This window comes from Galeopterus variegatus, unplaced genomic scaffold (genome assembly GCF_000696425.1).
Source record: "Galeopterus variegatus unplaced genomic scaffold, G_variegatus-3.0.2 Scaffold4097, whole genome shotgun sequence".
Classification (NCBI taxonomy): domain Eukaryota; kingdom Metazoa; phylum Chordata; class Mammalia; order Dermoptera; family Cynocephalidae; genus Galeopterus; species Galeopterus variegatus.
The window spans coordinates 178831-193550 of NW_007730208.1; the positions used below are offsets into that span (position 1 = coordinate 178831).

Sequence of the window (14720 nt, forward strand, 5' to 3'; positions counted from 1 at the left end):
CACCCAGGTAGAGTGACAGAGGAGGAGGGGGTGTCTTCTGGCTGTACGTCTCTTTTCTAACAGAGAGTCCCTACTCTTACCGTACTTATATTTGCAGTTGTGACCTGTTTGCTTGCCTATTTCTAACCTTTTTTTTTTTTTCTTTTGACTTTTCTCATTTTCACTTTCTTACTGGATTTCAATAACAGTGAGTTGACTGTCAGGAATAGAAATACTGAAATCTTTGGGGGACTTAAACCAAGAGGAAAGGGTATTTATCAAATGCACGTACCCAGCTATGTTTTAAGTTTCAAAAGTGGCCAGGATAAGATCTTTAAAATGGCAATAAAAAAAGAAAGCTGTTGGTGGGGAGCATTCAAAAGTCCCATTCCAAAATATGTAATTTGTCAAAATCTACTTTTGATGAACCTCTAAGAGACTTGTTAGATTTGGCAATTTTTTTCCTGTACTGTTTTCAGATGATAGTCTTACAGTCTTTACACAAATACCAACCACGACTGCACATCGTTGAAGTCACAGAGGATGGCGTGGAAGACTTGAATGAGCCCTCAAAGACCCAGACCTTTACCTTCTCAGAAACACAATTCATTGCAGTGACTGCCTACCAAAACACTGATGTGAGTGTCTCAAACATCCCAAGAATCTCTAAAGCTAAGTCCACCGTGATGAAGTACTCAACAACTATTTTTGTCCTCTATCTAGATTACTCAACTAAAGATTGATCATAACCCCTTTGCAAAAGGCTTCAGGGACAACTATGATTCGTAAGTGCAGCTTTTATTCACATTTGCACGATCGTTTTCGAACAGGACATACATCATCAGACGCTTTGCTAAGAACATGTTCTAGAAAGAGCTTTCATGTTTGGGATTTTTACCTGTTTTTATTTTTGCATATTTTTTGCCTTTACTAATCTTGCTTTAGAATTTTCACAAAAGAGTTTTGTTAATTTCTAAAGAAATGTTAAGGGCTTAAAAATGAGGAGCTTATTTTTTAACATTTGAGTGGAGATTTGAAATTTTAAGAATCTGCATTTATTTACCTTCTTTTTCATTTGATCCAATGTTTTTGTCCTCACAAGAGCAGATATTACTGTCCTCCTCCCTCCCCCCCCCCTTTTTAAACATAAGAAAAACCTGAAACTAAGAGGATGTAATTTTCACAATATCAAACAGCAAGGCCCTGCTGTTTTAAAATCTGGGTTTTCTAACCCCATAGCCAGCATTGTTTCCCCATCACATTGACAAGGGAGGGTTGCTCCATGTTTTTCACGTTCAAGAACTTATAAAGATTGATTTTCTATAGTTTAAATACTTTTAAAAGCCTGGGAGGAAACTTTTTCTTACATGCTGGGATTTTTCCCAATGAGCCAAGAGTCCAGCTAAAATGGGTCAGTACCTCTCCAACCTCTGTTCCTCCAGTCCAAGAGACGAGTGCTCTCCATACAGAAAACTGGCAGCACAAGCCATTTTCATTTCTGGGAGGTGGTTTGCTTGGGGACAACATTAGTTTTTTTGTTTTTTTTTTTTAAGTATTTCTCTTTATATTGTAGCATGTACACCGCTTCAGAAAATGACAGGTTAACTCCATCTCCCACGGATTCTCCTAGATCCCATCAGATTGTCCCTGGAGGTCGGTACGGCGTTCAGTCCTTCTTCCCGGAGCCCTTTGTCAACACTTTACCTCAAGCCCGATATTATAATGGCGAGAGAACCGTGCCACAGACCAACGGCCTCCTTTCACCCCAACAGAGCGAAGAGGTGGCCAACCCTCCCCAGCGGTGGCTTGTCACGCCTGTCCAGCAACCTGGGACCAACAAACTAGACATCGGTTCCTATGAATCTGAATACACTTCCAGCACCTTGCTCCCATATGGTATTAAATCCTTACCCCTCCAGACGTCCCATGCCCTGGGGTATTACCCTGATCCAACATTCCCTGCAATGGCAGGGTGGGGAGGTCGAGGTTCTTATCAGAGGAAGATGGCAGCTGGACTACCATGGACCTCCAGAACAAGCCCCCCTGTGTTCTCTGAAGATCATCTCTCAAAGGAGAAAGTCAAAGAGGAAATTGGCTCTTCTTGGATAGAGACACCCCCTTCCATCAAGTCTCTAGATTCCAATGATTCGGGGGTATACACCAGTGCTTGCAAGCGAAGGCGGCTGTCTCCTAGCACCTCCAGTAATGAAAATTCTCCCTCCATAAAGTGTGAGGACATTAATGCTGAAGAGTACAGTAAAGACACCTCCAAGGGCATGGGGGGGTATTATGCTTTTTACACAACTCCCTAAAGAGTTATTTTAACCTCATAAAAATTAGCTAACTTTTTGCAGATGGACTTGGTGTTTTTTGTTGTCTTCTTTGCCTAGGTTGCCAAAAAGATGTTTGCCTTCCACCTTGACGCATCCTGTTCTGTGCAATTCTCTAAAAGAAGGTGCCAAAGCTTTTTGATTGCTGCAGGTAACTGAAACAAACCTAGCATTTTTTTTTCTTTTTTAAATAAAATTAATGGAGGACTTTAATGTGTTTTAAAATTTGAAAGTTATTCAAGGTTCTGGATTTATTTATTGGAGACACTAAACATTTAGAGAAACAGGCTGTGAAGATTGATTACCCAGCGCTGTCAAATGAGTTGAAACAATTGATTTTCATTTCTATTTGTAAGCAAGTAGAAGCCCAGTGTTAAGGCGTTTTGGTATTTTGCTTCTAGAAGAGAAGGGCTGGGCCTTAAGCTTCACCTTTTTGCTCTTACCTTCTGCCAGGTGCAAAAGATGTTAGGCCTGGGAGTCAAGAAAAACTTTTGTGAAAGTGCTGGTTTTACCTGACTTTGATTACTCAAAGGCTTTCGGAACAAGCCATGTTTGCCCTAGTCCAGGATTGCCTCACTTGAAACTTGCTAGGCCTCTGCTTGTGTGCTGGAGTGGCCAGTAAGACTCAGGAGAGGACAAGGGAGGGAGTTGCCAAAAAAAAAGGGGGGGTGGGAGACGGGGGGAGAATTTAAAAGTGTACAGTTGTGTGTGTTTAGATAATACTGTAGAATAATGTGGAATATATTGTACAAATAGTCTACATAGGTGTCCGAGATAATGTAAAATTGGTGCTTTGGCTTTGTGAAGAATTTACAAATCACCTAACAGCTGCAGGGGTGAGGGGATAGTTTCATCATCCCCAGATATTTGGGACAATTCTGTTTACTTCTTAGATAGTTAAGAATGTACTCAGCTACTCTGTACTAACTTGAAACGTGTTTAGGGAAAACTATTTCATCCTCTTCCTTCAGCCATCCCCACTCCCCAACTTGATAATGTGAAGTAACTAAAAACCTGATGCCACAGCTCCTATAGACTTTCTAGAGATCTTGGATTTTTATGTACAGTCTTAGTCATTTTTAATAAATGTGGTTCAATAAGGGAAGGGCATAGCTCTGTCTTCTGTACTGTGGGTTTTAATCAAGACCTCATTCTGCTCCCTTCTCCATCCTTTTTCAGCGTGAACACTGTCTCACACCCGCCTCCCCCCACCCCCCCATGGAAGGCTCTAGAATCTATAACTGGATACTGTAGTCAGGGGGTGGGGGTGGGGATGCTTTTGTTTATCTTCTTTTTTCCTTGAGACTGAATGGGGCTATTTCCTCACCCCACTGCGAAATCTGGACAATGGGTGTTGGCTGGGGGAAGGGGAGGGAGTGTTGCCGCCGAGATGCAAGATTGCCCACATCAGACTTAATCCAAGCCTCGGAGACCTCCGCCCCCGGCCCCTGGAGCTCTGCCTCAGCCCTTGGCCACTTCGTTCTCTGGGATTTTTCCTAGGCTTACTTGGGGCCACCCATCTCTGGGCCCACGTAGGTTCCCCGGGAACCCCCGCCGCCCTTTGAGCGCCCACGAGTTCCGGGTCGGTGGCGCGCGGCAGGGCGCGGAGGCCACCCACAGCTGCGGTTTCTTCTGAACGGTGACACTCGGGCGCACCCGCCCGCCGCGGGCTGCTCCTTAGCCCGCAGCCAAACTTGGCCGGGGACGCTGGGGCTGGGGCTGCGGCGCGGGCTGGGGGCGGGCGCGGCCCCTACAAAGAAGGATTCCAGTCGTCCTGCGCACCGCCGCTGTGCAAAGCCGCGGCTGGGGAGCGGTTCACCTTGCCTTGAGCTTCATTTATTTTTTGGTTTCCATGCCCCGGGAGGACGGACACCCCATCCCTGACTGAACCCTGGGCCCGCTGAAGAGTTAACCAAGGAGTGGGGCCGAGGGCCCTTTGTCCCCCCCGCCAGACGTCCCGCCAGGCTTATCTGCAGACGGCTTCAGGCCCGGCTTGCAAACCTTTCCAGCCCCCTCCTGACCCTCCCGGGGTAAAGGTCTGGCTGGGAGGGTCATTCTGCTAACTGCGTGGCACGGAAATGCAGCGGCTAAGAGGATTAGCTGCTGGGAGGCGAGCAATCAGCCGGGACCTCCTCCTCCTGTGCGCCCAATTAAGGCCACCAGTAGTAGCTTGTACCTTGACTGTCCCGTCTCCCATCCCCTCCATCCTTCTGGGGTCTGAGTTCTTCCCGCGTCGCCAGTGACCTTGGGGCTCGAGCTCCAGCTCCGCGTTTCCGATCGTGCCTGCTCAAAACGCTTTGATAAAGCCGTCCCTAATTTTACCGGGGAGCCAGGGGCGAAAGCTTTGAAGATTAGTATTATGTATATATACGTATATATATCATATAAGTAAACCATCCACCGCATATATATTCCCCTCGGAAAAGGGAACCCACAGCTCGCCTCACCTGGTCAGTGCCTCTCCCCCCCCCCCGCCCCTTTACATCCGCATCCAACCATCACCTACTGGGAGATGCGATGGAATTTCAAAACCGTGCTTTCCTATTTCTGCCCTCTAGAAAGCCCGAAAATGCTAATCACTGCAGGGATAAAGCAGACTCCGGCCCTAGTCTATTTCGAGTCCTGTATATTTTTGCACCGTACAGTAAAAAGAACCTGATACTTGTGAAAAGTCCCTCACAGTGTTTAATAGAAACGTAAGTGGCTGAGTGGCCCCAATTAACACCTTTTGATAAGGCATTCCTAAGATGGAGTGTCAGACACCAAATTGTGAAGAGATGTATCTAATTAATCCTCCTAGGATGACACCGATAAACAAGCCTCTATTTAAATAAAGATCAAGGGCTCTGGGCCCCGTTTGTTTACATTCTCCGGTAGGGTCCCCGCGTTTGCGGGGGTGCAGGCGGCGCTCCCCGCACTGGGCGCAGACACTGGCTTGGGGGCCTGCTGGCTCACCTGGGTTCTCTTCTCCGTTCTTGCCCCCAAACAAAAAGTGCATAATAAAATAAACAAACTGCAATGAAAGAAGATGCAGTGCAAGAAGGACCCAGCTCGGAGTTGCAAATACTATTGGCTATCTTCCAAGCGTGTCTTTTACATAGCCAAACACTTTTTGGTTGTTCGATCAGGATAAAAAACGAAAAAGGAGAAAAGGCAGCTCACACGTATGCCCTGGAATCCTTTTCCACTTCGGGGAGAATTCGCAGCAGGACCTTCATCCCACCACCAACACTCCCCGGCACGGGTGCGCTCGCCGTGGTTCCAGGATTTTTCCTCCTCCGCGCAGAAGCTGGGAATGGCTGGGACGTAGGGTGGCTGCCCTGGGGGTAGGGTGGGGAGCCGCCAGCGTCTGGAAGGAAAACTGGGAAAGGCGGGGAGAGTCGGAAAACAACTTGGGGAGGAGGGGAAGCTGCAGACTAACGCGCCATATCCTCACTCTGTGGTTGGGCTCGGATTTGGAGCCTATTTGAAGTCTGCAGCAACGTCTCTCTCAACCCCGCACTCGAGACTTTCGAGGCTCCAAATCTGCTTTTGGCCCCATTTTCCCTTCTTTCCGGCCGCTTTTGATTAGCTTTAAACTCGGGTAAAGGCTAACGATCTTCCCTGTCCTCTTCAGTTTCTTCTTTAATTCTCAAACATGGGGAGGGGAGGGATGCTTTTTTTTTTTTTTTTAAATCTCCGCGGGTGTCATGAAGACTCTCCGGAATAAAAACATTCCCTCATGGCTGTTGATTTTTATCGACATTCAGCCGCCAGTAGGGACAAAAATTAAGACCATTCCTTTCCCAGTCGCCTGAACGCCGCGACCCTCCCCTTCCCGGCTAGTGCCGCGATGTCCCCCACCGCGCTGCACGCCGACTCCAAAAGTTTAGCTTTCACCCCGCGGAGATTTCGAAATCACTGGGAGGCTCTTTCTAAAATGCAATTTGCAAAAATCTGTTGGTGAGCCCGATTGAGTCCCCCTCTGTGAAATACTCATCCCCCCTCCCCCTCTCCCTCCCCCCCCCAATTCCTCAAGTTTAGCCTTTTAAATATGCGAACTCCGCAGGTCCAGCCCAGGAGGACTCCGGCCCGAGAAACCCGTCCACCTGCACCTGTCTTCGTCGGGGGTCGGGTTCCCTCCTGCCGCTCGCAGAGGCCTGAGCCCAGCGCACAGGTTCGGGGTTCGCGGGGCTGCCCGCGCGCCTGGACTCTACATGGGCAGGATTTCCTCCCGGGCGCAGGAGCTGAGCTCGGTTCGTGGGCGGTCTGAAGTTACCGACACCGTTTTGTTTTGTTTTTTAAAGACGATGAGACTCCGATCTGGATGGTCACTGAATTTCTCCTTATGAAGGCTTAAAAGAAAAGTAACCTCCTCCTGTCCCCACACACACAGGGCCACACACCTTCTCCCGCCCTGGGTATCCTCTGCGGGTTGCCAAGAATGCGTAGCGAGTTCTCCAAGGAAAGGACTTAGCTTTGCCAGATGCTGAATACATTCAGAGATGGTCCCCAAAGTGCCCCCGCGTCGGATGGATTTCTCAGCGCCGCCGAAGCGCGGGGTCACTGCTTATTTTAGGTAGCACCCGCCTCCAACGTTAATTTACCTCCGCCTCTTTAAAAAGCCCCCAAAGCTCCTTCTATAAGCCCTTGTGGAGGCGGTAGGGTTCACACAGTCACTTTTGTAACTTGACGCTCGACCCAGCTTTCCCCACTCGGTTGGCGAAGAAAAGGGACCCTGAGCCTGGCCCTTGGCCTCCAGGCCTGGACGCCGTTTCCGCGCAGGGCTGCGGGCGGCCTTCGCCATCTGGTGGTCACGGAGTGTAAAGACCTCCCCAGCTGAACAGGGGCTTCTTCCCCACTCTTTTCTTACAGGTCGCTGCTTTGTTAGGTCCTGAAGCTTTCTGTAAGAGTCTTCATTCCACTCTTCTGCTTCCTTATAAAGCTTCTTGGTGTGGGGAAGGAGTCCCGAATTTGGAGTTCTAAGACTTGAGTTCTAGTCCTTGGGCGCCGCTTACTAGCTGTACTGTCCTCGGTGGACATCCCAACAGCATCTTCCCCAGCAAGGAGTACCAAGAAGGAAGAAATGAGATTATTAACCTAACTGCTTTGTAAACCGTTGAATAGCTCCGAATATTAATAGGCATTATTAGTTACTAATTTTATAACATATGTGAGTAAACGAATGCATTCGCAAAGAAAAGATTTATTTATTTTGCTTATTATAAAGGATGTTATGAAAATATTTTTTATTAATTCAAAAATAATTATGGAAAATTTCAAACATTCACAAAAGTAGAGATCAACGGGCACCATATATCCGTATCCCAACCACAAAAACCATCAATTCATGCCCTTTTTCTTTCATCCTAGAATCCCCACCCCACTGTTTCCACCACAAATCCTGGAAGTCCTGTCATCTAATCCACAGTTATCTCCATGCATAGTCCTAAAAGATAAAGACTCTTTTAAGATATATATATATATAACTATGATACATTATCCCACCTACATATCCAACAGTAATTCTCAGTATCATGAAGTATCCAGGTACATTTCCCTGATTGTCTCATAAGGTTGTTGTTCTTTTTGTTTGTTTTTTACAGTTCGTTTGTTTTACTCAGTACCCAAACAAATTGATGTGTCACTTAATTCTCTTAATCTAGAGGTCTTCTCCCTCACTCCCCTCTTTTATTTTCCCCTGCAATTTATTGAAGAAATCTGGGTATTTGTTCTGTCTAGTTTTCCAGGTTCTGGATTTTGCTGATTGCATTCCTGTGGTGTTAGCATGATCCTTTGACCTTTGTTTTTCCAACAAAGTGGCATTACTATATGAAGACTTGATCTGATTCAGATTCTGTTTTTTTGGTAATAATATTTCATAGGTGGTAATATTCCATCAGGAGGCGCGTGATGTTTGGTTGTCTCTCTTTGGGGCATGCTGATGTCTATTGATTATTATCAACTAGATCCATTTCATTAAGGGAATGACGAAGGAGGTAAATTTTAGTACAGCTGTTATTATCAACTACAATGCCTTGATTACTAAAGTTTAACCTTCTAAATTCCCTCCATTGTTTTGAGGTATCCCCAAAGAGAATGTTTCAAAAACAGCTGGAAAACTGGACTTTCATGTGAAAACTTCTCTACTTTTTTATATTGGCATATTATTTGAAAAATTTAAATAACCAAAACACTTTTGTGAGGAAGTTTCAGCTATGAACAGCTAGCTTTTGGCTACTCATCTAGACCAGTGATTTGATTTTAAGTTTTACTCAATGGCACTTTGAATGTGACATTAAGCGAAGTGAACCAAAAAGCCAAGGTCTCTGTTATTTACATATCATCATAGGAAAACAGCAGTGGCATGTCTCTGGGGAAAATGGTACATAGAAAACCAAGTGATAAAATTGACACAGTGCATACATTGGTAAGATTTAGCCGTTGAAACACATTCATTGAAAGTCTGATATGCACAAAATTGGTAAGAAATCATATTAAACTAGTTCATAGCAAAGTGATAAAGTATGTTTCTATTTGCTTTTCTACTCCCAGGGCAAATTATCAATCTTCTAAACCCTTTAAAATATATATTTCAAGAACTCATAAAGGGGAGCATCACATGGAAATAGTAAGAGATAAGAAGAACTATCAATTAATTTGATGGTTGTTATGGGAGAAGAGGAGTAATTTCATCCATGACGAGTAAAAAGAAGGCGTCTCTTACCACTTGGATGGAGTGGGGGAAGGGTTTGAGGAGGGAATCTTAGGGATAAAAGAGGTAAGTGAAAGTCCAGGTTCCTATTCACAGCACAGAACTTCTGCAACTGGGATGGAATTGGTAACTGAGACTATCATGGCAATTCTAAGAATAACAAGGGTGGATTTTAACACATAGATGCCATTGTTGTGATCCTGTCCCCTTCCCCATCCCAGACACTAAATGGGAGCCTATTCCACAGGCCCTGGGCAGTTAGAATGTTTGCTGCAGTGGTCTGTCTTTGTCACCATTTCTCTTGAAATGTGCCAACTTTAATGCCATAAGAATATGGCCTTCTGTTGAACAGGACTTCTTCCGAAGTCCCCAAACCCATTGCTATTACTTGAGTTACTGTATTGGAGAGCTGCAGGCACCTTAGAGACTGCTCTAGATCTGTCCACCCCACTATACAGAGGCAGGAACTGAGTATCACAGTGGTTATAAGGTTTGCCAGGACACTTGAAGAACCCATTGGTTCTGCAATGCGCCATGGATTGGACCTTATATTTTATACATAAAATATTTTAGAGGCCTGATAAATATTTAGTCATGAAAATGTTAAGTTTTAAAGCATAGCTTTTATTGTTGTTTATATTGTTTTTCAGGGGATGGATGATATTTGAGATCTAAATGGATCAATGGTTAGTCTTTCTTTTTTTCTAAAATATAAGTCTGTAACAGAGTGGCATCTGCTTCCACTTGCACTTTAGCCTATACTTAGCTCTGGGATAGTGAATTCTCAGAATATATGTTCTCTGCCCTATATATTTGCTGGTTTTCTTAATCTTGGCAGGTAGGTTTTGTCTTTATTTTATAGGTCTAAAATCCAAGTAGTCTTTGGTATGTTACTTCTTACAGGATTCTAGCTTTTCTGCTAAAAAGATGATTGATATAATGAACCAAATAGTCTGTACTCATCACTAAATATTTAGAAGGCTGCAGATAGAAAGTACGTAGCTGTTTCAGAAAAGCAAAGAGAAGTATGGGTTGAGTTAGTATGCTAAAATGCATATACTAGTACTTACTTACATGTGGGAGTGTGCATTTGTGCTCCAGAGCTGAATATCATTAAGCTGAGATCACAGAGTGCAGAATATGATTAGAATATAATGATAAGATGGTATCTAATATTTCCTTTAGGGACCCTTCTGCTCAGAGCTGTCAAAACAGATTGTGTAAATAGAATAGACTGTGGGAGGTGATCCTAATGATACTGATGTAAAGCTTATCTGAAAGACAGAATGTAAATAGAAGAGAGTCTCTAGGAATACAATTAAATATTAATCTGGAGGTGGATGCCTCAAAATAACTCCCCCTGTTTCCTCCTTCATTTTCAGCAAAAAAGAAACTCGCTGAGAAAAGGCAAGGCAGTATTTTGAAGTCCTGCGATGTCCTCATTCCTCTCAGAGTTTAAGGGAAAAAATTATGAGTCATGTTCTTAGCCGGATTCCTGAGAAGCAGGGTTCCTGCAGGAGATCATGGTTGTAATCAGGGCAATTTGGTCGGCCAAGTATTCTATAGGTTTCTCTGTGTATGTTTTCTAACTTTCTTCCACTTAGGCAGCGTCTCTGAATCCCAAAGGGAAAACAGTATAGATAAGACGATTTGATAATGCTGCTGCTTGGAAAAGACTTGGACAACCTGCAGTAAACTAGCAAGAAGGAGGCTAGACCCATCTTCTAGTCTCTGATCCCCATCAGTGCCCCTGCTTAGCTGAACCCAATGAGGTCAGCCTCCTGGGCACAGGGCAGGATGGAAAAGAATGAAAGGTGGAACTGGGGGCAATGAAGAAGAAATCCAGCCCAGCTGACACCCTATAATGCCTTGACTGCTAAAGGTTAGCCTCCTAACCTCCATTGTTTTGAGATATCCCCAAAAAGAATGTTTCAAAAATAGCTGGAAATATGAATTTTTATAAAACTTCACTACTTTTTGGTATTGGCCAATCATTTAAAAAACTTAAAGAACCAAAACACTTCTGTGAAGAAGTTGTGGATAGCTAGCTTTTGACTACTGATCCAGACCAATGATTTGATTTTAATTAAATCTCAAAAATGTCAACAGCAGGACTTCTGCTCTAAACAAGACAGAGCAACAGAGATGCAAATTAACTTTCTGCCTGAAAAAAAAAATCTGTAAACCAAAGAAAATATATTTAAAGAATGGATTCCAAGACGTTGGACATCAGACAATGTGGAATGGCAACACATTAAAGAAGAGGAACAAATGAGGAAAGCCCTAATGTTACTCCAACTTACCACCTACACAGATTCCAGGCTCAGAGTGGGATTGGGGTCCAGGCAAAGCTCCCCAGTCTCCCTGATTTGAGGATTCAAAGCTGTGAGGTTGGGGAGGCCAAGATATCTAGAGTAGAGTTCCAGAGAGGAGAGAGCTCCACTGAGAGATAAATCCAAAGAACCAAATAGATCCGCCTCAACTCCCCACCTGAGTGCTGATTAGCAAATCCATGTCAAGAAACTACCTAAAGCCCTGGGAATAAACCACCCAAAAGCATTATACATGCTTTCTCATCATCAGCACTATTGATATTTTGGGGTAGATAATTTTATATTGTGAGGGCTGCATTGTAGGATATTTAGCACCATCCTGGCTTCTAGTAACAAGATGCCCGTAGTACTCCCCCACCAGTTGTGACAACCAAAAGTATCTCCTGACATTGCCAAATGTCCACTGTGGGGTAAAATTGCCCACATCTGAGAACCACTGGATGACAGATGTTTACATTGCCTGGGGATTGTCCCACTAGCCAGAGTGGAAAACTTCACAATTCATGGGGTGTCAGGAAGAAAACTTGGAGGCTCTTTTCTCAGTGTGGGGTTAAAGTAGGCCTGGCCTAAATGTTGCTCTGGTCTTATCTAACAAAGCTTACAAGCAAGAACTGAAACTTAACTACATCCCGGAAGAAAGCTCAAGTGTATTTATAGTAATAAAAATAAGAACCAGCATAAAACAAGGAAAAATTTTAAATGTATAGCATTCAATAAAAATTTACCAGACATTAAAAGAATCAAGAAAATATGAAATCAATGGGGAGGAAAAAATCAATCAAAACCAACCCCAAATGATACAAATGATAAAATTAGTAGACAAGGATATTAAATGGTTATTACAACTGTATTCTATATGTTCAAAAAGCTACAAAAAGATTGAACATGGAATGTAAAGACATGGATGATATTTTCTTTTTTCATTTATTTTTTTAAGTTAACATAATTTATTTATAATAAAATGAGCAATTTGATGGCCATATACACACATATATAAATATATATGAAAACCTAAAAATGTAACATCCTTAGATTATATTCAGGGATTTTATGGTGCTATAATTTCCTTGCGATTTTTTGTTATGTCTTAAATAGTCGATAAAAAGTTACGTTTATAAGTGAAGAATACTCAGGATTATGGATATATCCTTATCCATTTAACTCGTTCCCTTTTTCATGGATGCTGAGGAGTTTCCAGTTCCCAATTCAAATCCTCAGAGCTCAGGGGGAAAAAACTCACTTTCATGAACTCACATCATCAGAAAATACAATATCAGCTCATTTTCCACACATCAGACTAATCTCAAGTTTGCCTTCCCACCTTGCCAGAGGGAAGAAATGCCAATGTGTGTCTTGTAGACATGTTCTCCTTGGCTTGGTTTGGTTAGAGTTCATGGTTTTTCCAGACTGTGAAGGATGTGGTGAATGCAGCAGGAGGTTATATCTGTCAGGAAAATGCTTCTGTTCAGAAGGATTTAGAGCTTCCCAAGGCAGTATGGAGCTTTGAAACACTCCTTCGCTCAGTGAAATGAGTACAGAAGGTAACCACTGCCCACACACAGAGCAAAAATCTCCCTTTCGGTTTCCCAAGTAGTTTATCCTTCTCCCTGCATTAGTCTTGCTCCAGGATGGGATGTCCTTGTTCATCATTCTTTAAAGCATACTGACTCTACATCAAAGGAAAGGAAGACTGAACCAGAGTCATGAGAATGACAACTTCCTTCTCCTGGAGCTCAGGCCCCAGAGAGCTTTGCAGTACGTAGAGCAGAGGCTGGAAATCTTCCTCACTAAGGAGTGATTGGGTCCTCTAAGGGATCCTCTTCCTGCAGATCAGGATTTAGAAAACATACCTTTAACTGAAAATCTGTAGATGAAAGGAGTTGATCTAAAGGCTTGAAGTTTCTACATATTACTGCTGCGGTTGGCCAAGTGGATGAGATGGCTCTCCAGTTAACTGTGCCTCTTGCTGCCACAATTCTGTTTCACTGTGTCCCTTTGAGAGGGTCCCTTTCTGCAATCAGAGTGTGGTGGCCCTCATCCCACCACTGCATAATGTAAGATATGTCAATCTGACCCACATCCTGAGATTGTTGTTTTTTTGTGCTCAGGATGAGGCTGAGAATAGCTCTTTAACCATGGTACTCCTGTGCCAGTATGTTCTTTGTGATTTTGACATTGTTCTTGGTATTGGATCCAGAAAGGAGTGTGAGTATGTGGGAAGTCCTCTCCCAGAGATGGAAGTATTGGCTAGTGATTCATAAGCATCAGAGGGGGTCAGAGTCCTCCCCTCCCTGCACACCCTGTGTGGGCAGTGTGATCATGACATCGGTCCTTGGCTCATACAGACCTGAAGGGATCCCATGGAACAAATGACACATGGGATAGAAGAAGAGAAGGTGGAAATTTTGGGTTCTTGCTGAAAGAATTAGAGGAAGAAAAATGATGAGACTTGCCTGGGATAGTGTACAGGTCGGTTTGGTGCTGCTGAATAGTCAGGTCTGGTCTCCTACTTGGGTCATGTACCAAGAAATTTATGGCTGCTTTCTGCTCTGGTCAGGGTACAAAGATCTTTGGTTCCGAAACTGCATTTGAATTCTTGATTCCAGATGCCTGTATTTTAAGCCAGTTTTTTCCTGGTGGCAATAACAGGTAATCAGTTCTCTCAAATGCTTGAACTAGTTTTCTGGGTTGAGTTCTTATGATGGATGTCTGGTCTTCTTGTGTGGCTTATTTGTGTTTTTTGTTTGTTTGTTTGTTTGTTTTTTTAAAGATGACCGGTAAGGGGATCTTAACCCTTGACTTGGTGTTGTCAGCACCATGCTTACCTAGTGAGCGAACCGGCCATCCCTATATAGGGATCCAAACCCATGTGGCTTCTTTTGAAAAGTATTCTTGAGTCCAAGACTGAAACTGGTCATGCCCCTGGGTTTGATCTTTCCCTAAGGAGCATCCAGACTCCAGTTCCTTCTGTTTCAATCTACAGTTTTTAAACCAAATCTGAATTTTAGACTTTGGAACACCAATCTCTTTGGTCAGTTGTTCCCTGGTAGCTTTATCAGGGTGAGGGCTGTGTTCAAACCTTCAGGGGATCCTTCTGACTCCAGTATGAACAACTGACCTTGTCCAGTTTCCTTTTGTAGTGTGCCACTTGGAGTGTTGTTCAGATCCATCTTGGGAAGAAGACCCAGTGGGCAACCAAACAGCTCCCAAAGACACAGGATTTGTCCAGGCCCAGGGTTACCCCACCATTTCTTAAATACCTTTCAACTTAATCCCTTCATTAAATATTAAACACCTTTAAAAAAAACTTTGAAGTAATCAGATTAAGTGGAAGTGCAGATTCTGCTAGGTGATTTTACATCTTTCATAATACCTTTCCAAATA

General features: G+C 43.7%; 2 protein-coding genes across 2 annotated transcripts in view; one reads left to right on the top strand and one right to left on the bottom strand.

The window, feature by feature from the left end:
* Positions 1-2378, top strand: part of EOMES (eomesodermin) — a 6338-nt gene extending 3960 nt beyond the window's left edge. The window contains exons 5-7 of the mRNA XM_008586738.1: positions 459-617; positions 703-764; positions 1553-2378. Of these exons, the coding sequence (XP_008584960.1) occupies positions 459-617; positions 703-764; positions 1553-2291 (960 nt within the window). The 3' untranslated portion in view covers positions 2292-2378. The remainder of the gene's footprint in view (positions 1-458; positions 618-702; positions 765-1552) is intronic.
* Positions 2379-4427: 2049 nt separating this feature from the next.
* On the bottom strand, positions 4428-14506 carry LOC103602330. Its single transcript, XM_008586740.1, has 6 exons — positions 14455-14506; positions 14202-14386; positions 6896-7236; positions 5472-5658; positions 5175-5322; positions 4428-4621 (listed from the first exon to the last, which is right to left on the bottom strand). The coding sequence occupies exons 1-6, from the start codon at positions 14504-14506 to the stop codon at positions 4428-4430; spliced, it is 1107 nt and encodes a 368-aa protein (XP_008584962.1).
* Positions 14507-14720: the final 214 nt, after the last annotated feature.

Bases quoted from the DNA above. Each gene is read 5' to 3' on its own strand.
- LOC103602330 (XM_008586740.1), bottom strand. From the start codon at position 14,506: ATGGATCTGAACAACACTCCAAGTGGCACACTACAAAAGGAAACTGGA. The intron at 14,387-14,454 runs GTCAGTTGTTCA...ACCCTGATAAAG, and splicing joins ACAAAAGGAAACTGGACAAG to CTACCAGGGAACAACTGACC. The intron at 5,323-5,471 runs GTGAGCTGCCTT...CTTTCATTGCAG, and splicing joins AAGGATTCCAGGGCATACGT to TTTGTTTATTTTATTATGCA.